Source organism: Protopterus annectens, chromosome 11.part0 (genome assembly GCF_019279795.1).
Source record: "Protopterus annectens isolate FY-2018-M chromosome 11.part0, PAN1.0, whole genome shotgun sequence".
Taxonomy (NCBI): Eukaryota; Metazoa; Chordata; order Ceratodontiformes; family Protopteridae; genus Protopterus; species Protopterus annectens.
Window position 1 is genome coordinate 308,044,747 of NC_056745.1, and position 26,895 is coordinate 308,071,641.

General features: G+C 40.1%; 1 protein-coding gene across 1 annotated transcript in view; it reads left to right on the plus strand.

The window, feature by feature from the left end:
• The window catches only part of CFAP54 (cilia and flagella associated protein 54), a 2,749,537-nt gene that overhangs the window by 614,133 nt on the left and 2,108,509 nt on the right, over nucleotides 1-26,895 (plus strand). The window contains exon 18 of the mRNA XM_044087198.1: nucleotides 8,465-8,535. Within this exon, the coding sequence (XP_043943133.1) occupies nucleotides 8,465-8,535 (71 nt within the window). The remainder of the gene's footprint in view (nucleotides 1-8,464; nucleotides 8,536-26,895) is intronic.

Below are 26,895 nucleotides of genomic sequence, written 5' to 3' on the forward strand. Positions count from 1 at the left end.
AAGGGATTTGACACAATACCCCACTCGAGCATCATAGATAAGCTATCCAGCTTAAATATAAACCCCTATGTTACAAGATGGGTCACAAACTGGCTCAAAGACAGAACCCACAGAGTGAGAGTTGCTGGAGCCATGTCAGACTCGAAACCGGTCACAAGTGGCATCCCACAGGGTTCTGTCCTGGGGCCACTCTTGTTCGGTATATACTTTTCCGAGGTACAGGCGAACGTGGGAGAACTATGGCTCACCAAGTTCGCAGACGACTGCAAACTGGGCGCCATAATCAACTCTCCAGCTGACACAAACATCCTTCAAAAAGGTCTCACAGAGACAGATAACTGGTGCCAGCGCCATGGTTTAAAGCTAAATGCCAAAAATGTATAGTCATACCCCAATGTGCCCACAAATTACCACATAGGTGGAAACCCATTAAGTACAGAGAAAGTTATTAGGGACCTGGGGACCCAAGTTGATAGCAATCTCTCCTTTGAAAACCACATTTCCAAAGTGGTTAGAAAGACCTTCTTCATAGCCCACCTCATCACGAAGGGTTTCACATCTAGATCAAGAGAGGTAATCGTGCCCCTTTATTCATCCCTCATCAGGCCCATCATAGAATACAATGCCCCTTTTGGGATGTACCTTACCCGACACCTGCAGCAATTAGAAAGACCCCAAAAGTATCTCACCAAGAGGATCAAGGGTCTTAAACAGATGCCATATGCTGCTCGGTTAAAAAAAATCCAGCTCTACTCAGTTGCATACCGCCTACTTCGAGGCGATCTATGCCTGACATACAAAGCTATGTCAAATCCAGAATTAATGGACATGCTCCACCTCAGTAAATCTAAATGCCTTAGAGCCACGCGCTAGAGGGACTTGAACCTCAGCACAGAAATAAATAGAACTTGCTGGAGGGACAGGTTCATAACCCAGAGGCTCCCTTCCCTCTGGAATAGAATTCCAGTTCATGTGAGGCAGAGCACCTCACTGAATCTCTTCAAGAAGAATCTCGATAGGTGGATGGGGGATCGTAGGTTTGTCCCAGGGATTACTCCCGTGTCACTATTAGACAGAGGCACAGTAAACTAAACCTTAAAAAGGGCACAGTATACTCAAATCAAGGGGTGGCGTAAGCCATACAGAATTGGGTTAGGCTTATAATTGCCCCAGGGCAGATAGCCTAGTATGAACCTATGAACCTATAAAAGAAGAAATACTGCTTACTAGATGGCGCACCCAACTAAATAGAGCAATCAAAAAGGGCTGCAAGCAAAAAAGGCTTTAGGAAAGTCCAGTGTGGTCTAGTAGGATCCATGAATGTGTGACAGTTTGGATGTGATGTGGAGGATGGGGATGCTGAGATGGATGGAAAAAGACACCTCAAAGCTACTGTTATGGTAAGTAGATATATTTCATACCTGATGTTGTCTTTTCCATCCACTTCAACAGCTGGGACAGAGTCTTGGCTAGTAGAATCCTGGGAGACACTATGCAAGGACATGACAAAAAATACACTGAACCCACCGACATTGCCAGCATCCTAGCTGACAGGTTCAGTGCAAACTTCCACCCCCTCCCCACCAAAAGGGCAAATATCTATCCCAGCAGTGTGCTGCCCCCCTGACATTTCAGATGCTCAGGTAAGAGCCGCCCTCTCCAAAGCAAAAAAACACAGCATCAATGGGACCAGACAGTGTCCCGGGCTGTGTCCTACATGAACTCCAAGAAGAGCTAAACCCAAACATAAAACTACTGTTCAATTTCAGCCTTACTACAGGATATGTACCCAAAGAGTGGCGTACAGCAACAGTGGTCCCTCTCCACAAAGGTGGTGCCTCAACAGATCCTGGAAACTATCGCCCCATAAGCTTGACTAGCTTGGTCTGCAAAGCTGTGGAAAGGATCATCATAGACCTCATAAACAAAGATATTGGGGACCTACAGACACTGGATCCTACTCAGTTCGGCTTTGTTAAGGGCAGATCCTGCCTCTTAAACCTGGTTGATTTCTTTGAAACAGTCACCAAGGCCATTGACGAGGGGAAGGTGGTCCACACAGCCTACCTGGACCTCGCAAAAGCCTTCAATACAATACCCCACTCGGGCATTATAGATAAGCTCACCAGCTTAAATATAAACCCCTATGTCACTAGATGGGTTGCAAACTGGCTCAAAGACAGAACCCACATGGTTAGAATTGCTGGAGCCATGTCAGACTCCAAACCAGTTACAAGTGGTGTCCCACAAGGCTCAGTCCTGGGACCTCTCTTGTTCGGTATATATTTCTTGGAGGTACAGGCCAACACGGAAGGACTGTGGCTGACCAAGTTCACAGATGACTGCAAACTGGGTGCCATAATCGACTCTCCAGCCGACACAAGCATCCTCCAAAAGGGCCTAATAGAAACAGACAACTGGTGCTAGAGCCATGGCCTCAAGCTAAACGCCAAAAAGTGTATAGTCATCCCCTTTGGCAAAAACAAAGTGCCCACAAATTACCACATAGGTGGTAATCCATTAAGTATGGAAGAAGTAATTAGGGACCTGGGGACCCAAGTTGATAGTAATCTCTCATTTGACAACCACGTGGCCAAAGTGGTTAGAAAAATCATTTTATATAGCCCACCTAATCATGAAGGGATTCACATCTAGATCAGGGGAGGTCATCGTGCCTCTTTACTCATCCCTCATCAGGCCCATAATTGAGTACAATTCCCCTTTTGGGATGTACCTTACCAGACACCTTCAGCAACTGGAAAGACCCCAAAATTACCTCACCAAGAAGATCAAAGGGTTCAAACAGATGCCATATGCTGCCCGGTTAAAGAAACTCCAGCTCTACTCAGTGGCATACCGCCTGCTCAGAGGCAATTTGTGCCTGACGTATAAAGCCATATCCAACCCGGAATTAATGGACATGCTGCACCTCAGAAAATCCAAATCCAATCTTGCTACGCGCTCGAGAGACTTGAACCTCAGCAGTGAAATAAATAGGACACGCTGGAGGGACAGATTCATAACCCAGAGGCTCCCTTCACTCTGGAATAAAATCCCAGTCCAGGTTAGGCAGAGTCCCTCATTGACCCTCTTCAAGAGGAATCTTGATGAGTGGATGGGAGATCGTAGGTTTACCCCGCGTATCACTTCTGTGTCACTGTTAGACAGAGGCACAGTATACTAACCTCGAAAAAGGGCATAGCAAAATTAATTTAAAATGGATGGCAAAAGCCAAACACACTCTGGCTAGGCTTATAAATGCCCTAGGGCAGATAGCCTAGTATGAACCTATGAACCTATGAACACTCCAAAGAATGGTAGAACCAAAAGTAGCTTGGGACCTGGATTACACACCAAGCTTTAATGACAGACAAACTTATGAAATACACGCTATGTAGCTGTTGCAAAAATATCATCTATAGGTACGTGGTTAAAGAAAGCTGCAGAGGCTACAAGTGCTCTGGTAGAATGTGCCTTCAATTCAGAAGACAGTGATAACCCATAGCCTTGTAAACAAAGATAATTCAATTAGATAGCCACCTGGACAGGGTAACTTTAGACACAATGGAAACAAAAGTTATGTATTTGCCATAACAGTGCATCTCTGATGTCTGTTTTCTTCCTTCCTCAACCGATGGGGTATTGGACTTTGGCCACTTCTATAGGTTTTGGCTCCATAGCTCAAGCTCCTCCACTTACCCATAATCCTCCTGTTTAGCCTGGATTACCTCAGATTGAATTTGCCCTCTATTGCATCTATAATCATGCATAAAGTGCAACAGTCAATAACAATGCAGTCTAATTACAAGTCAGATTCCACTTAGACTATAAGGAAAGGAAGGGAAAAATGCAGCTGATCAGAAAGCAAGCAAACTGATACTCATCATATCAAACTAGGAAACCAAATGTAAATCTTCCAAGTAGGAAGAGGGTTGGAGGGCGGGCAGTTAGTGTAAACAGACAACACAAATGCATTGTTACGGTGAGAACATAACTTTTGTGTCTGATATTGTCTTCTTTGTCCATTCCTCAAGTAGTGGGGTGGAGTCCCCAGCTAGAGAAACTCAAGGGTGGTCCTCAAGGAAGGATATTCCATTTTTATAGGGAAGTCAAATGCTGCCCTATTTCTAGACAAGATGTTCAATTTGTAATGAGCAATAAAGATATGAGTACTAGACCAAGTGGCAGCTGCACAAAGGTAATCTGTGGAAGCTCTGGACCAGAAAGCGGAAAATGTGGCCACGGATATGGTGGAATGAGCCTTAGGAGGTTTAGATAAGTCAATATTTTCTTCCTATAAGCAAAAGAAATGCAATGTGCCATGTGGCCAAAGTGACCTTTGAGATTGACTTGCCCAACTTGGCTTTGGAAAAGAAAACAAATAGCTGGCCCAATTTTCTGAAATCTTTCATTCTGTGGAAAGAGAATCTAAGCTGTCTAGCAACATCCAAAAGGTGTAGCATGTATTTTCCTTTGTTGGAAAAATTTAGAAAGAAAATAGGAAGATTGACGGCCTGATTTATAGCATTTTCTGAAGCCACCTTAGGTTGAAAGGAAGGATTAGTAAGGCAACCTGTTCTTTTTTTTTTTGTTGTTTTTTAAACAAAAAAAAACATCTTTATTAAATTATCACGTATGACACTGGCAATCTTACATTTGTATAAATGAAAAACAAACCACATTAATACAATTTTAGTGGCAAACATTATGCATTATAGAATATGGGATACAAGAGAGACCTCGTTTCTGATAAAGGAACCACAAAGGAAAAGAATAGTAGCAGCAAAAACAACCACAGAGATTCCAAACACGGCAAATACGATCTTTGCTTTGTTTTGTTGATTCTTTTATTCTAAAAAGTACAAACAGGTAAGCGATTTCACGGATAACAAACCCCGCTTCATCAGACCATGTTAAACACAATGTAACAGATGACTATTTAAATGTTACAGCAGCCAATCAAGTACAAGTCTAGAAGGAAGGGAAAGGTCAGTACATTTAAATTACATACTGTAGTGCAAAATAGACTTGCTTTGTGCTGGCAATTGAAAGCAGCTCACATCCACAGTGTTAAACACTATCAAACTATTGCAGCCTTAAAACCACAACATATATACATGCATAAAAACAGATTATTATACAAATAAATAGCAGCATTTACTAAAGCAGCAGCAGCAATTAATAAAATGTCTAAAAAATCCTGCCGATTCCTTGCTATAACAGCATGGACAATAATGAAAAACAAAGCAGTCAATCTGTTTGAAAGTCTAAAGACAGAAGTAGTTGAACTAGTATGACTATTGTATGGTACTAATAAAAACTGCTTGATACTAAATGTATAGTTAACAAAAATGAGGATAGGATGGTGTGTAAACTGTGTGACATGCATATGCTACCAAATGCATAATTGAGAGATATAAATATAGTCATAGAACATCATGATAAAAAATTAATTTTATCATATTAACAGCAAGGGCTCTTGCTTTAAGGAAAGGTTTTATTGATACCTCACTGTTCAAACCCGGGGGTTTGTCAGCTTGTAGCTGAATAATCCATTTCTGTTCTATGGATTCAGTCTTGTTTGATAGGTCACCACCTCGAATATTAGCATGCACTAACTCTAAGGCAAATAACTTGAACTTATGACTGGTGCCTGTCTCATTAACATGCATAGCTAAAGCACTGGATACTTTCACATTTCTAATGTCTCTCAAATGTTCAAGGATCCTGTCCTTGAAAGCCCTGTTTGTCTTACCTACATAGTAGGAAAAACAAGTGATGCAGAAACAGAAGTATACCAGATTCTTGGTCTGACAATCTGCATAGAAACTAGTGTCAATATTGAAACCAAGTTGGGGGTGAAGGAAATGACCCCCAGTGTGTGTGCATATACAAGCCATACAGCTTCTGCAGGTGTAGGTACCCTTTCTGTCACATTGGGCATAGCTAGGAGGATTCAATGGTCTATAAAAAAGTTGATTTTGGAGAGATTTGTTGTTCATAAGTGTAAAATCAGGCTTATTTCCAATCACTCCTTGTAGTTCAGGTATATTTAGGAGAATATCCCAGTTGGCACTTATAGTATCACATACCATGTTGATGTTGCTAGCAAAGGTCAAAGGCATCCTAAGCTTATTGCCAACATTCATAGGGGTTAGACTGATCAACAATTTGTTCAGGAGTCTGTGAAGAGGTAGGGCTATGATTAATACTAAAATATGGTTTACATCTGCGTTCCCTCTCATTCCAGGCTTCAAGTATTTGTGTTTCAATGACTTCTCTTTTATAAATTCTTCCTTGAGTAGGATGAGTGCCTTTTCTAACTGTGCATCCTCATTATGTAGACGCATGATACGGAAAATTTGCCCCCGGAGCACATTTAGTTTGGTATGATTAGGATGCATGATATTATTGTGTAGAACGTTATTTCTTCTAACACTTTTCCTATAAACGCTCGTGGACATGGAATATAGGGCATCCTTACTGATCTGTACTTCTAAGAACTCTACAAGAGTAGAGGAATATTTATAGGTAAATTTCAAAAAAGTGTTCACTCCATTTATATACTGAAAGAACTCCAGCAAGGATTCTTCAGGGCCCTGCCACAACAAAAAAATATCGTCCACAGGGCCCTGCCACAACAAAAAAATATGGTCCACAAAGCGCGTATACCATCTAATCAATGTGCCAAACCTGTCATTGGATAGAATGTACTGATTTTCCCAATTAACCAACGTTAGGCTGGCGTAGCTATTTGCACAAGCTGTGCCCATAGCCACGCCAACTTTTTGCAAATAGAAAACGTCATTGAAAACAAAAGCATTGTTCTCCAAGATAATTTCTAGGAGGGTACAGAGAAGATGAACTTTGTCAGTGGATGTATTATGTGTGAGTAGTACATGTCTAACATTCTCTATCCCCCAATCATTCGGTATGACGGTAAAAAGAGAGGCGATATCTAATGTAACAAAGAAACATGGTCCTGCAATAACATCAACATAATTACTAAGCTGATATAAAAAATCTTTTGTATCTGTTAATACAGTCTTGTCTTCACAGACTCCTGAACAAATTGTTGATCAGAGTCTAACCCCTATGAATGTTGGCAATAAGCTTAGGATGCCTTTGACCTATGCTAGCAAGATCAGCATGGTATGTGATACTATCAGTGCCAACTGGGACATTCTTCTAAATATACCTGAACTACAAGGAGTGATTGGAAATGAGCCTGATTTTATTTGATTTGATGCACTGAATATAATACTAAGCACTTAAAGTTGATTTTACATTTGTTTTCAACATAATGCTTACCCATAGCATTCTTTACATCACCTTTGCCTATAGCATAATGGTGCTCATAAATTCTCCTGTACAATTCTCTTTTAGTTCTACCTACATAAAAATGATGTAAAGTGATGTAAAGAATGCTAAGGCTAAGCATTATGTTGAAAACAAATGTAAAATCAACTTTAAGTGCTTAGTATTAGATTTAGTGCATCCAAATGTTAAAACTATAAATGTAGAAGAAGAATTAGGGTGGTTGGAATACTGCTGGCAGGTTAGGCTAAATGCATGTTTTCCCCCAGGACTTAATAACAGAGAAGAATTTATAATGTATTTAAAAAGGAAGGGACTGAAACATTAGGGAATGTATTTAGAGGCATGTGTTGTTATGTGTTGATTGTTGTTTTAAATAGCTAATTAAGCTTCTAATTGTTAATTGTCAATTATTTTAATTGACTTTTATTTTAGTATTTAAATGTGTTTGTTTATGCTGAAGCCATTAGTCTGAAGAAGTCTCCATTGTAGGAGATGAAAGAGTTTACTTTTGGCTTGGATTTTTACTTGGAGAATTGTCTTGAGTTTGTGGATTAAATCTGGAACTTTATTTCCTTGTGCTGCCATTGTTTTTTGTTGTTTGGGTAATTCTGAAAGAACAGCAGCAAGATACAGCTATTTCCTTTACACAAGGGAATCTTTAACTGCTTGTAAAACATGCTGGATTACAAATTATGTCAGTGAGTAAAGTCTATTTGTTGTACAACTGTGAGCTTCTCTTATGAAGATCCACTTTTATCATAAGTACATTACACATTTCATTTAAACAAATATCTGAATTCAAGGACACAGATCATTGGGGTAAGGTAAATAACCTTCACCAAGTGACCCTCTGCTTTACTAGCACAGATAATGCAATACTAAACTCTGACTTTTAACTGATGAGTATTTTTTTTTTAATATTTTATCCTCACTTGCACCTGTCTTACCTTGAAACATTGATAAATGTGCTGTTTTAGCTGAATCAAGTTAAATAAATAGCTCTGTCTCTTCTAATTCTTAATTGTGTGTGTTCATGCATGTGTACTTGTATTTGCATAAGCTTGTGCGTGTCTGTCACTATATAAGTAAAAGTGGCAAAAGAAAAATCTACTTACGATTACAAATCTCTGTTATATTATAATAGGCCAGTCCTGTGAACAAACTGCAGATGGAAGTCTACATAAACAGAATGAAGCTATTTATAACATACTAAAGGTAAGTAAGATCCTGTATGGAAGAAAAATTATACCCCCACTGAAATGCGCAGGTAAACTTTATTTACATCCAGTAAAATCAATGAAATTAAATAAATTTGGTTAACAGAAACCTTAAAGATTCCTCAATAAGAGGCACACAATCCTCAACTATTGAATTGGTAACTTACAGCACTTTATTTTGCCTACTTGTTCCTGAAACTATGTTACATCTTCCCATCACTCCACTACCATTCATATTTTGTACTGGATTCACTTTATTTATTTATTTATATATGCATGTATGTATGTATGTATATATGTATATATGTTTTTGTTTGTAAGTTAACTGGTTGAAAGTTTGGTACAAGACCCTTTTCATCCATTTCATAGGCCAAAAGGTCACAACAATAAGCAGTGAAGACAGATGTATACAAAGGAATTATCCATAGGTATAATATGTGTAATAGACAAGAGAACTTTGAAAATTAACAAAGTATATTTTATATATATCTATCTATATATATATATATATAGAGAGAGAGAGAGAGAGAGAGAGAGAGATGAGCGTGTGTGTGTATGTATATATATATATATATATATATATATATATATATATATATATAGAAATGGGTCTACTTCAGTCGATCGAACTTAAATATACCAACTCCGAGATTGCACTACATTGCGGAAATCGGAGAGCTTCCCTTTCCGCTCTGTATGGAGATCTCCATTCAGTCATATTGGACTTTTATAAGTTCGAACATATGGTCTCAGCCATATGTGGTTCGAACTTATAAACGTTCGATCAACTGAAGGGGACACACAGAAATATATATGGGTTTATATATAGAGATACAGCCATACTCAACCAAAGCCATGGTAAAGTCACATAATCACTAACATAAGAAAAAACCTTGTCAATATGCTTCAAACCACTTCCTAAATAACCAAAACAAAGACAAACACAATTTAGTACTTTTTAGCTCTTTCATTCCTGTTTATTTATGACTAAACGGAACTTCATCAGAAAATGTACTAAGGTAACAGTTGCTATCTTCAAATATCCCTCTTAATTAAAAAAAAACAGTCATCATTTTACACATATAATGATGTCACCTTCACATTAAATAAATCTGTGCATCGTTAAAGACTTATAAACAATAAAATGTACCAACAAGTTAATAAAACAATAATAACATTGAATTTAGAAAAAATAAGCTTATAGTTTAAACAAACTTTTTACATTACTATGACCTGGAAAACGATCAGCTCTCAAAAGAACCTCCCACTTTAATCCCCTCAATTCGAGTAGGTTATTTCACCCAGTTATATGATTAACGCTGTCTATTTGTTCAAGAATGAAAAAATGAAACTTTCTAAAACCAAAACATTTTTGACTGTGTCTCCCAAGTGCACTAGTGAAATCACTATCTTTGATGGCTTTAATATGTTCCCAAATTCTAAACCTAAATTTTCTAATACCCTTACCAATATAAAAACAGGAACAGTTACTGCAAACTGCTATATAAACAATGTTACTGCTAAAACAGTTGTAAAAGTTATTTGCTTCAAACGACAAATCTAAAAGTACTAAGTTATGTTGTCTTTGTTTAGTTTATTCTGAACATGGTTTGAAGCGCATTGACAAAGGTTTGTTCATATATAGGTGCATATATGTGTGTGTGTGTTTATATATATATATATATATATATATATATATATCTGTGACTATGTAGATGTATCTATATATATATATATATATATATATATATATATATATATATATGTATGAGTCATTTATTTAATCATATGTTCAGAAGTCAGATAATGCTGGTATCTCTTTATGGGAGGTCACAGGGTAGCAGGAAGGAGAAATTTGTCTTTTCCCTACTTTAATGTGATCTTTGAGTTAGTTTATATAAGTTGCAGGGAGGGTGTAGGGGTGTGCCCCCCCATATAAAAGATGGCTTTATTTATTTACTTGTTTATTTTGTTTTGTTTTACGGGATTTTGCATTTCTATCTTTTACGATGAATGTTTTGAAATTCAAGCATTTGAATTTTTGATGTTATGCCATGGATCCATTTTCACACCTTCAGAGTTTAGAAAAAAATATATCAGTAAATAATAGGAACCATATTCACAAATTCATACGTTCTTAAAATATATCCAGAAACAGAACCTGTACAATAAGGAATGTCAAATATTCTACTTAATGTGATAATGTGCAGTCGGTACTAGAAGTTTAATGCATAATATACAGGGCTTGTAGTTCTTCCACAAAACAGTGATACATATTTTACTGATATATGATTAATATGTTTTAGTAAATGAAGGCAGTCTTTACTGGGAGCTGCCTTTTCCCTGCATCCTCATATTTACTCTCATCAGAGTACAGGTTAGTATAGTTCTCACTGAGTGGTAGCAGTCTGAGATGGTCAGAAAGTTAGATCTGCAAGTGCTGAGACAGAAAACTGCAGGTTAATGGCTTCCACAGAAAACACTTTAAATGAAAAAATGCACACAATATCACTATGAGCCAACTGATCTTGAAGCTGAAGGTACTTCATCTTGATTTATTTTATTTGTCTTTTGCATTTTTGTCTAAAAATCAATACATAGTCATCACCTTTTTCTAGACAGTCCCCATACAGTTCAAAAAATAAGAAATAACTAAAAAAAAGTACTAGCTATACCCTTACTGGGCCAGCTTTCTCATTAATAATCAGATAAGAAATGATGCTAAACATTCAGAAATACTTGCAAGTCTTTCTAAAACATTCATCTACTAACTACTATAAAACATAAAAATATTTCAGAAAGCAATTTGAAATAACTTCACCATCCACAATTTAAAATGCTCTTTAACATCAGTGCTAGAATCTCTAACAGCATCATTAAACATTGCAAGAGAATGTCTTGGGCATATAGCCATATGCATGATGCAAAGACTGGGATCTCCCAATCAAAAAGCAGACAGATAAATTAGGAAAGCACACACAGATCAACTATGAAAAGTGGCTGTTAGACAGCTCACAAATATATGCATCCCTGCCAGCTTCTCAGGGAAAATCATTAAAAATGTTTTTAAGGGAAGCAAACCCCATGCACCTCCCACATTGAGGGGGTTTTGCCCCCATACTCCACACCTCCATTACCTATATATGCTAACTCCACAGCTGCACAACATAAATGAAAAGAGAAATTCCCTTTAGCTTGAAGCATGCTTCACAACACTGAGATCTTACAGTAGATCCAAAACAATGTTAAACCATTCCAAGAGCTGTCATTTTAGGGAACCTCCCAAAGGCTTTATTTTTACAAGGGAGTTAATGCTTATTTTCACAAGGCTCAGCAAAGCTTTGGCATTTTTGCCTGTGCTCAAGAACTGTTTCCACTGCTTCCAGTGACATCCAAACAAAGATAAGCCATTGTACTGATTTATTGCAGTTATTTTCCACTGTTTAAGTGATCACTACTGATTTTTGGCAATTTCTGAGCATTTAAATTGTTTTTATATTAAAAAAATTGTCTTTTCTCCCTGACTGTCTATTACTTCAGTTGATTGCTTTGTCATCACCTTGCAGAGGGGCATTTTAGCTAGGGAATAAATTGTTGGTTGTTGTATTGCACTTGAGCGTCCTTTTTTTTGCTGTGCTTTTTCATTAAGAGAACTAAGATTATCCATCTTGTAGCAGGTGTTTGCCTAGACTAGATGAGCTGGGAAACACTCCAAAAAGGCTCAAAGTGTAGTTATTTATTGGCCAGAGGGCTCAGGTATTTGATTTCATTTTCATTTCTGCATCTATAAATTAGGCTCATTTGTGTGGAGTTGCTCAGCAAGCAGAGGTGGTTGGTAGTGCCATGTATGGATGCAAATACTTGGACAGTAAAGTTTACCTATAAAACTAGTATTAGGAATGCAACCTGTAACTTTGTGAGGTATTGCATGGAGTTAAGCCAGGAAAGCCTAGGACACCTCTGTATAACCCAGTTCTCAAACCATAATTGCCCACCCTATTACATGTCTAAACAAAATGAATATACAATTCCCAATTGTCTCCATAGCCAGCGTGGTAGATATGGGCATCCTCAGACAATGTAGCAATTGTCTCATGTTCACAGACAACCAGTTAATCCTTAAAGAAACTAACACAGTATGTGAGAGATGTACATACACAATTTCCTTGGAGGCAAAATTTACTTACAGAGTTGTCAGAAACACATGTACAACATCCACCACACATAGTGTCTTCCACACACATAGACCATTTCACACTGAAGCAGTAAAAATCAATATTTCCAAACCTCAAAGACCTCCTAAGCCTACAAATGCAAATCCTTTCCTCAGCAATCTTTAAAGCACACTACAAAAGCAACACCAAAGACCACTGACAAGCCTACACCCAAAGGACCCCAAGAACGAAGCCCATAAGGCAAGCAAACACTTTACTTAGGACTTTTGTCATAGGGAACTCTGTTGTATGACATACAGATGTCCCACTCACAAGACTAGACAAAGAGAAGATAACAATTTGTTGCTTGTCTGGTGCCAGGATCTGCCAGGTTACGCATGCACTCAAGTCACTGCACCATAGGTGCCAGTATGATTCTGTCATAGTCCATGTGGGTGTAAAAGACCTGAGATGTACCTAACTGGACTACATGAAGAGAGATATTATGGATCTCTCTTAATATGTGTCTCAGGTGTATGCCTTGCATTAAGAAGCATTCTACCTTCACCAAAGATGATGCTGCAGTATGAACAACATGATTGACTTTAACAACTGGCTTAGTTTCTGATATCAGTCCATGGGGATACAATATTTGTCAGCATTGGAGGACATGGTTAACAGACCACACTGCTTTGCCAAGGATGGCCTGCACCTTCCCCCCCATGGGCTTCTGTATGTTGGCTAAAACTTTATCCGTCCCCGTTAGAGTCTTTGTAGACAATGACAAATTGACAAACCTTCCAACACACCAATGTGAGGAATAGGAAATTTACACCAGGCCTGGTACCCATGTACCATCTGGACAGAGGTAGCTTATAAGTGCCTGTCCCTCAGTGTGGTATTTGATACAAGCCATTATTATTCTTTTGGGAAAACTTAGCAGGGATTAGAAAGGCCCCTGATTTATTAGCTTAGTAACAATCTATGAATCTACAAAACATAGCAAAAAAAAAAAAAAACAAAGAACCCTAAAGGTGTGACTGCAAAATACTATCAGCTACATATTTTAGCAAGAAACTCCACACCCTACAAGCTCTCCTCACTATGCAGAATATAAACATCTGTGTCGTTGCCAAGACACTGTTTAAAGGTGCAGAAAATACTCCAGCAGTACAAGGCTTCAGTGCCTCCTACACATTCAGATCATAAATATCACAGTCAGGAACTTAAGGTGGAGGTGCCTCAGTCTACATTAGTAACAAGTGTACCTCTAGGTTGGTTAATCAGGATGATGCCCTAGAATTTATCCACATGCAAATCATGATTGCTAAAGCCCCTTACCATATCCTAGCAAGCTATAGGTCATCATCTATGTCCCAAGAGTCCCATAACTCATACCTAGACCTACTGGAGGCACTCATCATCCAATCAAATACCCTATTCTTGGGAGACTTTACTACCCCTATATAGACTGGGAAAGATACAGTGCTTCCAACTTGCAGGCACACCATTTCCTGGATTTTATTAACACAAATACCTTTAATTAATGGGTACTTCAACCAGAGGTTCAAACATACTGAACCTAGTGCTCAGCAATATGGAAGAGCACTGCACCCCCACCCCATGTTACCTTGTCACTGGTGAGGTTGGATCACAGAGTTGTCTCCTTCAAAATAACAATCAACTTGGAAAATCCATCAAAACCTGTAACAGTCAGGAGCTATTCTATAGTCTATTAGGTGACAGTTTGTCAAAATTCAATGCCCTTACAAACCCCGAGTTCACAGCAACCTATGCACAATTGTTCATAGAAACCATTTACAACCATGTAAATGGCTGCATAAAAGCTTGTGTACCTACTAGAAGTAAGCCAGTACTAACCACAAAAACAAAGCACACTGGTGGAATCCTAACCTTAACAGGGTATTTAACAAAAGGAAAAAAGTCTTGGCCAAAAATCAGAAACAGACGCTCTGATAATGACAAAAGCTCACTAATTAAATGAAACAGGAAACTAAGACAATTAATTAAATCCAACAAGGTCAATTATGAGGTCAAGATAGCCTCTCAAGTTAAAGACAACCAGAAGGCTTTCTACAGCCATGTCTGAAACTTTAAAAGTAACACACAACAGTGTCCTGAACTGATGGTAAATGGTATCACCTTTAGCAGAGTGACACAGTGAATCTGCTAGCTGATAAATTCAGCAAAAACTGCACCCCCACTCTCCCCACCACGTCCATGAAATATCTACTGGCATACCCCCAAACTGTTAGCAGGGAGCAGATCATGATATTTTATTTATTTTATTTATTTTACATTTGTTGACCGGGATAGTCCGACTGGATACATGTCCATTTTCAAGGTTAATCAAGGTACGTAAAGACATATCACATTGTGTTCATAGTAAGCAGATAATCACAATAGAAGATACAAAATGATTACATTACATTACATTCAGGTTCATTCACACTTAGTTGAATAGACAGAAATTGCCTAGTTGTAATGGACAGAGCCAATGTGATTTATAGTGGATTTTAGTTCGGTGTTATCTGGATGTTTCAGGATTTTGAATGCTTCAATGAGTTGGTATTTCAGTAGAAGATTAGGGAGTTCTGGCCAGTCAAGTTTTTCAGGCTGATGCAGTGATGTGATGAATCTAGCAATGTGATTATAAGAAGTGGTTGTTAACCATTTTAATAGTTTGGTTGATGTGGATGTCAAAGATAATGGTACCATTGTTAGATTGTATAGTAAAGTGTGTGAAAGGTATTGGGTTTAGAACAGATGATAGTTGAGTCATCTGCATATTCTGAAATATATGAAGTGATATATAACTGAAATAATGAAATAATGAAGTGATAGTGACTGAAATAATGAAGTGATAGCACTCAGTAAGGCCAAAAACACAACCTCAGTGGGCCCTGGTAATAACCTGGGTTGCCTACTAAATAGCTTCAAATACAACCTATAAGGACCATTTGAGTCACTTTTCAACTGTACCCCCAAAACAGGCTATATATCAGATAAATGGAGGATTATAATGGGTATCTGTTTTCACAAGAATGGACCATACACTGGAAACTACAGACACATTAGTCTGACTAGTCTAATATGCAAAGGCATGGAGCCAATTATCATAGAAATGATCAAAAAAGAAATTTGCAACCTACAGACACCAGACCCATCCCATTTTGATTTTTGTCAAAGGAAGGTCATGCCTACTTAACCCAGTAAACTTCTTTAAGAGAGTTACCAAGGCAATGGATGAGATGGAAAATGGTGCATACCACCTACCTGGCTAAGGCATTGATGAAAAGCCCCACTCATGTATTGTTTTCAAGCTTACTAATCTAAGCATAAATCTCTGCATACCTCACTGGATTGACAGCTGGCTCACAGGACCCAAGAAGTCAGGATTGGTGAGACCACCTCCACTAAGAGACTGATCACCAGTGGTTCCTGTTTGGCAGCTACGTCGAGGTCAAGGCTAACGTCAATGGGCTTCTGGCTCACCTTGTTCACAGAAGACTGCAAACTGAGAAAGATCATAGATTCCCCCATGACACTACTAACACACACAAATGACTGGTGCTAAAGCCATGGATTAAAACTCATTGCCAAGAAGCATACTACATTATAGCACCTTTTGGGAAAACATCCATGCAGGTCAGTTACTCCATCAATAAGACACCCATAAGAGCTGACATGGTAGTTAGGGATCTGGGAGCATATGTAGACAGTAAGCTGGCCTTTGACCAATATGTAGCCAAAGTAGTAAGAAAATATTTCTATGCCATCCAGCTTATAAGTACAGGTATGGCATCTAGGTCAAAGGAAGTTATAGTACCACTTAACCTGGCCCTTATCATCATTGACTGTAGAACTCCTTTGATATGTACCTGACCAGGCATATGCAACAGTTGGAAAGTCCACAGAGGTTTCTCACCTAGAGAATCTGGGGTAGTAGCACACTGTCCTGAACAGATCAACTTAAAGCACTATCTTTAAGAAAGGTAACACAGAACAACTAACAAGGTATAACTACTTCCAGAGATGAGAAGTTGCATTGTCATGTTGTGCTGAATTTGTTATCATATACCACCATTCACAGTTGAGTGGTCCAAAGACTAGCATATTTTGCCAAATGGCATAAAAAGGACCTAGTGATATTTCTTCACCCACACTATGAGGATGGCTTCAGTTAAGACTACTGTGCTATCTAAATGGGCTGCCTCATCTTCTTCAAAGAAAGAAGGTTGTCATTATTCTTTCACTCTGCATGATATACTCCAAATGGCCATGAATTGTTTTAAATTTTGCTTGTTGACATAGTTTTAGACATGGATAGGCAACATTTCTTAACAAAGTGTCAAAACTCTTGGTGTTTACTTTTACTACAGAAAAAAACAAACAGCAGGGAAAAATGTATGGATGAACACTTTATATATATATATATATATATATATATATATATATATATATATATATATATATATATACACACACACACACATATATATATATATATATATGTGTATATATATGTATGTATATATATATATATATATATATATGTGTATATATATATATATATATATAAAGAGAGAGACATATAAGCATCAAATAGTCATCTGAAATATGGAAACCTTGTGTAGATCAGCGTTCAAGTCTGTATTTGCTATATCTTTAAGAAGTATATGAGGCTGTACATTCACGTGTAAATTCCAGACACATGCAATCCTTAGTGCCATTTTGAAGGAGCAGCCAGAGAGAGAGAGCATGCATGATCGCAGTTGTTAGTTTGTATATAAGTTACTTCAGTTAAAATGAGTAAGCCTCTATAGTGATGTGTTTGTTTAAAATAAAGCTGCTAAAACAGAACCCATGAAGACTCTTCTATTGTGTCTGAGGTAGGAGAGCAACATGGTGTCAGAAGTGGGATTGACGACAGAAGAATATTTGGAGCCATGAGGTGCAAAGACGACAGTGAAGGTAAAACTGAGAGAAAAGATCACAAACAGAGCCAGAAAGTATCAAAGGTAATGAGAAATAGCACAAACCTTTTATTTGACACAAAAGACAAAAAAGGGGCATTACAAGGGCACAGTCCATATTATCAGGCAAGTGAAAAGCACAAAAAGTTTGTTAACTAAAGAAAATGTTTAAAATAAAAGTATTTGATGAAGTCATTCAAAACAAGCATGCTTAAAGTAAAATGAGTATGTTTAAGGCAAAGCTGGGCATGTTTAGAGTAAAAAGAGCACAAAAAAAGTACATTGGGCATGGAAAGGGCTTAAACAAGCAAAAACAAATATAACAACAAATAAGAAAAAAGGGGCACATTAAGCAAAAATAGAGCAAGGAGACTGTATGTGTTTTGGCAAAGTGCTATGTTTGGACAAAACTACGACTTTGTATTGTATCAAGGGCATAACTAAAGTTTATTCAAAGTATCTCAAAGTGTGTAAAAGTGCTTACAGTGTGTGCTTATTACTGTGCATGTATTTCAAAGAATTTATTGTGTGCAAAGTGCAACTATTTTGGGAAATACAGTCAAAGTAAAGCCATTTTGAAAAATTTCTTAAGTTGGGTGTGTCTATTCACAAAGTGCCGCCATTACAGAGTGCTTCTTTTACTATAAAGAGTTGCCTAGCAAGATACCACTATTTTGGGGACATTTAAGTGTGCTGTATGCAGTTATTCGCAAAATGCAATTACTTCAAAAATTTATTGAGTTGTGGGCAACAGATGTTTGATTTATTCACATTGTGCAGTTACTTGACATGTTTCTTACACTAATTAGAGGTGTTTTCTTGCAGAAGATGACATTACAAGAGTATTACAGTGCTCGTGAGTTAATTAGTCGCATTGTAAAGTTATCGAATGTTTCTTAAAATGATAGTAAGTGACTTTAGCAAATGGTGATAAATAACATTAGCATTTTAGCCTTTCCAATGATATTACAAAAGTACCAAAGCACCAGAGAAGTTTATTTTGTAAAGTCTAGTTATTCGAAGGTACTCCGAGTTTGTTCATCCGCATGATTCCAAAAGCCCAAAAGGTATAAGTTCAGAGAACAAAGGCATTGGACAAATACTGGCATTAGTTTCCGGCATATGTATATGAGTGTATGTTTGTGCTTATTTGCAAAACCTTCGCTGGTATGTGTTAATATGGCAGACAGATTTTGAAAACCCCTACCACTTGTACTTGATCATAATATTGCAGAGAACTGGAGAATATTTGAACAAGAGTATGATATTTTTATACAAGCAGCTTATGCAGATAAAGATGCATGCATGAGGGCATTCATTTTGCTAAATCTAACTGGGTCAGAGGCCATAGTAAGGGAGCATTCATTTGTGTATGCACCAGCAGTATATAAAGGAGAAGGTGCAGACCATCATATTGTTTACAAGCTGAATCAAGGAAGACCTCGAGTGTTTGAAGCACAAGTTCAGAGAAATGTGTAACCCCCAGATGAATATTACATTAGAGAGGCATTTGTTTTACACATGAGATCAGAAACCAGGGGAAGCATTTGCAGCTTATATAACTGACTTGAGAAACAGAACTAAAATGTGTTGATTTGGTGATTTAAAGGAAGAGCTAATAAAGGACAGGCTTGTGTGTGGTTTTAAAAGTGTGATGTGAGAAAGATTTTACTTCATGACATTTAACATTGAACAAAGCCATAGAGATTTGTCAAATCCACGAGATGACAGAAAAACACACAAGTATGCTTGCGACTGACAAGAGCATGGTTTCAGTTGGCTCCAGAGCAAATGTAGATAGTATGCAACATGTGGCAAACAAGAGCAGGTCTAAGCAAGTGTTAGCTACAGGGTTTCTAAAGAAGGCATGTGGCTTTCCAGAAAGTTGTAAGAAAGGAGCTTGCACCAGCTCAGTGCAGTGCAAGCATGAATCAGTAAAACCCAAATCTAGCTTTATTGTTGACTGTCGCACTTGTGGTACGAATCATGAGTCTAAAAGAGAGAAGTGCTTAGCATGTGGTCAGCAATGAACCATTTCCAAATGTTTTGCAAATCAAGTAAGCCTCACACAGTCGTAAGGAAAGGTCACACAAAAATGCAAGTTGATCAAGTAGAGCCAAAGCAGTCAGTTTCTATGTAGATGGTGTATCAGTACTTGGTGAAAGAGTTGATGCAGTGAACTTATTAACAAGAAGTGAAGTGTTTTGTGCAGTCTGAATTAATGAAAAATGCACAGAGCTCAAAGTAGACACTGGTTCAAACTGTCATGTTATATCAGCAGACACATTTGCTAGAGTGAGAACTGACCAACAACTCAGTGTAACCAGTAGTGCGAGACTTGCTGCTTATGGAGGTGAAGAAATTCAAACCGAAGGTTCAGTGATGCTTTCATGTTATTTGGCCAAGAACTGTTACAACTTGTTATTCTATGTAATCCAAAGATCAGTGCAATCTTTATTGGGTCTCAAAGATAGTGTAATAATGAATCTGCTTTCTTTTGCTGAAGAAGTTCATCATGTAAGTGCATTTCTGAGATCTAATTTCTCCGAAGCCATTTTCTCAGATGCTGATGTTTTCAATGGCAAGTTAGGCAAACTTCCAGTTTTGTATTCCATGAAGTTAGACCCAGAGGTCACTTCAGTAGTCATACCATCAACAAGAGTTCCAATAGCTATGCAAGATAAAGTTAAGGCTCAGATGGTTAATATGGTGTAGCAAGGTGTGATTTGTCCAGTCACAGCACCAACTGAATGGGTGTCATCCATGGTAGCCACTCATAAAAAAGGCTCAGACGAAATCAGAATATGGATTGACCCAAGAGATCTGAACAAAGCATTAAGGAGACCATATCATCCAATGCGCACAGTCAAAGAAATTGCAGCTCCAATACCGAATGCCACTGAATTTTCTGTTTTTGGATGCAAAGAGTTCATTTTGGCAAGTAATGCTGGATTGGAAGTCCTCATTTCTAACTACTTTTGGTACTCCATCTAGCAGATACAGATTCCTGAGGATGCTGTTTGGAATAAATTCTGCAAGTGAAGTCTTTCAGAGTGCAGTGGATCAAATTTTTTCAGGTTATCCTTGTGCCACAATACTAGATGATCTATTGGTTGGAGGCAGTGATGAAGCAGAGCATGACAGAAACCTCAAGAAATTTCTAGACAGAGCACGTGAAGTAAACTTGAAGCTCAATCTTCTGAAGTGCAAATTCAGACTTCCAGAAGTTACATATGTAGGATGTTTGTTTATGAGTACAGGCTTGAGACCAGACCCTACCAAGCAGGCAGCTATTCTTGAGATGTCAGCACCAGATAATGTGCAAGCTGTACAGCGTTTCCTGGGCATGGTCAACTATTTAGGCAAATTTATACCAGACTTCGGTGAGGTGACAGCATCTTTAAGAGAGCTCACATGCAAAAATGTTGTATGGTCATGGTTTAAATGGCACCAGAAGGCATTTGACAACCTCAAGCAGAAAATTGACACTCCACCTATGCTAAGATACTATGATGTGAATAAACCAGTTACTCTTTCCTGTGATGCTTCAAAATTTGGTCTAGGCACAGTTATACTTCAAGAGGGCAGACCATTAGCCTATGCATCTAGAACACTAAAGCAAACTGAGATGCATTATGCTCAAATTGAGAAGGAGCTTTTGGCAATAGTATTTGCATGTCCCAAGTTTCATGATTATATTTATGGTCGAGCTATTCAGATTGAAACTGACCACCAACCTCTAGTTACTATTCTAAAGAAGCCTTTGTATTCTGCTCCAGCGAGATTACAAAGAATGATGCTCAAATTGCAAAAGTACAATTTCAAAATGGTCTACACAAAAGCCAAATTGCTCTGTCTGGCTGATACTTTATCCAGATCACCTAGAAATGCAACAGAACAGCTTGACACAGAGAATTTTGATTTAGATGGGATATCAGTACATAATTTTTCCACCATTAGACTTGATGAGTTAAGAGATTACACTCAGACTGATCCAGTTTTACAAAAGCTCAGTCACTATATTAATGTTGGATGGCCATCAAAGCAATCTAGTGTACCACCTGAATTGCAAATGTATTTTCCTTAAAGAGATGAATTGTTGATGGAAGATTTTATTATTGTCAAAGGTCCTACAATTGTCGTTCCTGATTCCTTACAACAGTAATATATCTAGATTTTGCATTGTGATCACTCAGTGTCCACATCCGCTGAGAGAAGAGCTAGAGAATTAGTATTTTGGCCTTCATTACTGAAAGACATTGAAAGAGTACTTTCTTCTTGTTCAGTATGCAGTAGTACTAAACCGTATTTGCAAAGAGAACCACTTCAGCTAAGTCCAGTTCCTGAAATACCTTGGTCTACTCTAGCAACTGATATCTTTGAGTGGAGTAATCAGCACTACTTAGTTTTGGTAGACTCTTATTCAAATTGGTTTGAGATTGACCTACTGCCTAACGTAACATCCACTGATGTCATTACTGAGCTGAAATGTCATTTCTCAGTTCATGGTAGTCCACACAAACTTTTTTCTGACAATGGTACTCAATTCACTAGCCAGTTGTTTCAGAAATTTGCAAAAGACTGGGACTTTGTACATGTCACTAGTAGTCCTGAATATCCTCAGTCCAATGATCTAGCCGAATGTGCAGTGCAAAGTGCAAAGCAATTACTTGAAAGGTCAAAGCATGATAATACCGATGTGTTCTTGAATTTGCATAATCTCAGAAACATACCCCGTGACAATATTCTTGGCTCACCTGCTCAAAGACTACTTTCCAGACAAACTATAGGCAGGGATACCTATTTCTTATAGTTTGTTGCAGCCTAACCCTAAGAACAATAAAACCATTGAGGCTCAATTGTTTAAGAAGCATAATATCCAGAAATCTAGATGTTCAGTTGTCAATCTCGCCTTCATTCTTGCTGGATGGGTTCGGAGCCGAACCTCGGCTCCGACTCGGCCACTTACTAAAGCTCGAGAGCTAATTTTACCGGCTCGAGGCAACCCTATATCCCAAGATGCTAGGCAATAGCTACCCAGATCTCGTTTGCCGCTTCGCTGATGAGGTGCATTTTACCGGCTCTTGGTAAGTGTTGGGATTTCTTTACTTCAAAGTCACCTTTGAAACTTAGCCTTCCCACTCCCTTTCTTTGTTTAGTTAGCTAACAGTTATATTACATCCCTTTTCCCATTAGTGCTAAAATTTTTTCCCCCTTTTATCCTTTTAATCCCTCCCCCTACTTTAGGCCTTAGGCCTGCTTCTTTCCTAGTTCCTGACAGGGATTCTCTGCTGTGTCTGTGGTGTGCTTGTCTATCCCTGTTTAACTAGTTTGCTTGGATTGGGTGTGTGTGTGTGTGTGTGTGTGTGTGTGTGTGTGTGTGTGTGTGTGTGTGTGTGTGTGTGTGTGTGTGTGTGTGTCCTTTTTTACTTGTGCCTTTTCTTTGACAGTACTATGTCGAAGGACACAAAGGTCTCAGGCTTCAAGAAGTGTGACTCGTGCTGTCAGAAGATGTCTCTGACAGATGGTCACACTTCTTGTGTTTACTACCTGGGACCCCTGCACCTGCAGGACTCTTGTTCTGTGTGCCATGCATTCAGCCCAAGAGTCCTGCAGGAGCGCAGGAACAAATTAATCTTAAGGGGCTTATTAAAGCCCAAGGGCTCCCCGCCTAAGTCCGTGCCGGGGAAGCCCCCGAAGCCAGCAAAACCGTCGGCTCCGAGTCCTAAGCCTTCGGCTGCTGGCTCATCATTTGTGGCAACATCGGCTCCGGCTGGAGCCGATGCTTCAGTGCCACAGCTTCCAACTTCGGCTCCACTCAGCGCCGATACTGCTGAGCCTTTACTTTAACGGTCGGTTCTGACTTGAGCCAACGTATCTTCGGCTCCTTCGGCTCCATCCATCTCCAGAAAAAGATCCAGATCTCCATCTCTGGAATCGATCCATTCGGCTCCAGGGTCGCCCTTGCTCTCGGAGCGGAGCCATCGGAGCCGTTCTTCTCGGTCATCCAGGCTTTCCGACCATGACCTCGAGAGAGTGGTCAGTAGACTGTTAAAGTCTCAGACACTGGCCCAAATGCTTCATAGCCCATCTCATCAGACAGTGGCTATTTCAACTCTACCTACTATTCCTCCTTCGACTCTCCCTCAGAGTTCGGAGCAGAGCTCCTCGGAGCCGTGACTGTTGTGGCGTCGGAGCCGTTACCTCCCCCTTCGGCTCCATCGTCTTCTGCTCCAATCTCCTCCTTGATACCTTCATTGGAGAGATCCGGGTGCCTGGTCTCTCTTGCCTGCTCCGAGGGGGTGAGTGGCTCTTGTCCGACCCCGTTCTACCTCTCGGAGCATCGGCGCTGATGAGCTCGGCCCCGACATCGGCTTCGGAGCCATCCCTTTTGGTGCGGCCTGGGGTTCCTATCTCTTCGGAGCAGGAGCCCTCTGGCCTATCTGATAGGGGAGCCTTCGCGGTGATGAGGAGTGTACTATCCCCAGGGCACGATCAACAGCTCCTTCAGCTCCTCCCACTACAGTGCCTGCTGACGTCTCTTCCCGCTCTCTTGCTCTTGGACCCAGAGATCCAATGCCTCAGGTTTCCCCACTAGGAATATCTTCCTCTTCCGAGGCTTCTCCTGACCCATCAGGTGAACCACCGCGCAAGAGGACATGTAAGAGGAAACATGTGGACCCCCCTGAGTCCATTACATCAGATACTGACTTGGATGAGTCAGAAGGATCCCCAAGGTCCCCCTCTGAGGATGTCTCTTTCTCAGACATCCTTGAAATCCTGAAACAGAGGGGGAACTGGTCGTCCCTTAATCCTTCTGAGGATGAGTTGGTTTACCTGGAGGTGTTTGGTTCTCGACCCTCCACCTCCTGGGTGTCTCCACCTTTCGACCCCCTTATGGACGTGGTGGCACGGAAGGCGTGGACGGCCCCGGATTCGGTGGAACCCACCCCACGGAGGCCTTCTAAATTTATTACGGCTCCAGCGGACAGGCAATTTCTAACAAAAGGTGTCCCGGTTGATGCCATGGTGGTGGCTGCAGCCACCAAGAAGGAACAAGCTGATCCTTCAGTACCTATCCATCCTCCTAACAAGGATTCTAGGACTATGGATAGGTACAGCAAGCGGATGTTTTCTTCAGCGACCTTTGCCATGCGGTCGCTGAGTTACTTGTGTCACTTCACCTGCCTTCAGAGAGATGTTCTCAAAGAGTTGGGTGAAGTTTTACAGGATCCGTCAGCTGCTGGGTCCCAACAGAAAATTAACTCACAGCTGGAAACCCTAAACTCCATTGTTAACTCCTCCTTGCGGCTCATTTCCTATGCAGCCAATGGAGCAAGTAGGGCTGCAGGCACAGGTGTGGCCTTAAGGCGTCACGCCTGGATGCGGCTTTGTAATTTTGCAGACCCCTTCAAGGCGTCCTTCACTAACTCACCCTTTGATGGTTCGACGTTCTTCGGCCCTCAAGTGAAAGACACCTTGACCAGATGCGAGCAAGATGGCAAGACTCTTTCTGCCGTAGAAGTCCGTTTCTCCACCCCTTCCACACCATATCCTAAGGGTCAAAAGGGTGGAAAAATGTGGTTCCGCAAATCACAAGGAGTCACGCCTGACACAAGAGGTCAGTTTACCCCCAGAGGCAGAGGGGGTAACAACAACAGACGCCACCCAAGAGGCAGAGGGGGTCCGCAGAATCAGGGTAACAGAGAGTCTCTCTCTGACAAACCCTTCCAACATCCCTGAGATGTTGCCCGACTGTCCACCTTCGGAGGCAGTCGGGGGAAGATTATCACTGTACCCAAAAGACTGGCTCTCCCTTACTTTAGACAAATGGGTACAGTCGGTTATATCCTAGGGTTACAAAATTCCCTTTATCCAAACCCCAACTCAACAAAAGGGATCCCTTCCAGACGTTCCACCCAGTCTAAGGGAACAAGCAGTGCTAGAAATTTCAAAACTACTAGCAAAAAGGGCCATCCAGCCAGTCCCAGCAGACCAAATAGGATCCGGAGTCTAATCAAAGTTCTTTTTGGTACCAAAAAAAACAGGGGACTGGAGACCAATATTAGATCTCAGCAAACTAAACAAGTTTGTAAAAAAGACAAGATTCCGGATGGTCACGCTAGAGTCCATTCTACCCTTTCTGGGCAAGGACAATTGGATGTGCTCTGTGGACCTTCAGGACGAGTACTATCACATAAAAATTCACAGGCACTCCAGGAGGTTTCGCCGCTTCCGGCTGGGGGCCAGTCACTACCAATTCAGAGCCCTGCCCTTTGGTCTCACTACAGCCCCCAGAGTGTTCACCAAATGTATGGCAGCGGTTACGGCTCACCTGAGGCATCAAGGATTCCAGGTGTTTCCATATCTAGACGACTGGCTCCTCACCGCCACCACTATAAATTTTGAAAAGTCTGCCTTGTCGCCTTGTCAATCTATTACCTTTATAGGCGCCAACTTGGACACCATGCAGCTTTCAGCAAAGCTAACAGATCAAAGGATTTTAGATATCCAAAATCATGTCCATGTTCTGCTTCAGAGCGACAGAATTCAAGCCAGGTATGTCCTGAAAGTATTAAGGCTCATGGCGGCCGCCATCACACTTCTTCCTCTTGCCCGTTTTTACATGCATCTTCAGTGGATGCTTTTCGCCCAATGGTCTTTCCAACAACTCCCCATGCACTACAAGATCATGATAACTCCAATTTGTAAAAATCATCTCTCTTGGTGGATGAGCTCCCGTCAAGTCCATCAAGGCAGACCCTTTATTCCCCCCTCTCCGGTCGCCATGGTCACATCGGACGCCTCCCTGATCGGGTGTGGGGGGGTATTTTCAGGGCAGGACAGGCCACGGCACATGGCAACCTTTCGAATGCCACCTGCACAAAAATGTCCTGGAAATGAGAGCAGTGCTTTTGACGTTGTAAGCCCTCCAAGACACTCTTCCCCTGGGGACTATTGCAATCCGAACGGACAATATGTCCATAGTGTGGTATATCAACAAGCAGGGCGGAACCAAGTCCTATCCCCTGTGTCGAGAAGCTCTCAGACTTTGGCAATGGGCGATCTCTTCTCAGCGGTTTCTGATAGCAGCGCATATCCCCAGGAAGTCCAACATGACAGCGGACAGGTTGAGCAGAGCTATCCCCATGCCACACGAGTGGTCTCTCAAACAATCTGTGATGGAAGAGATTTTTCAGAAGTGGG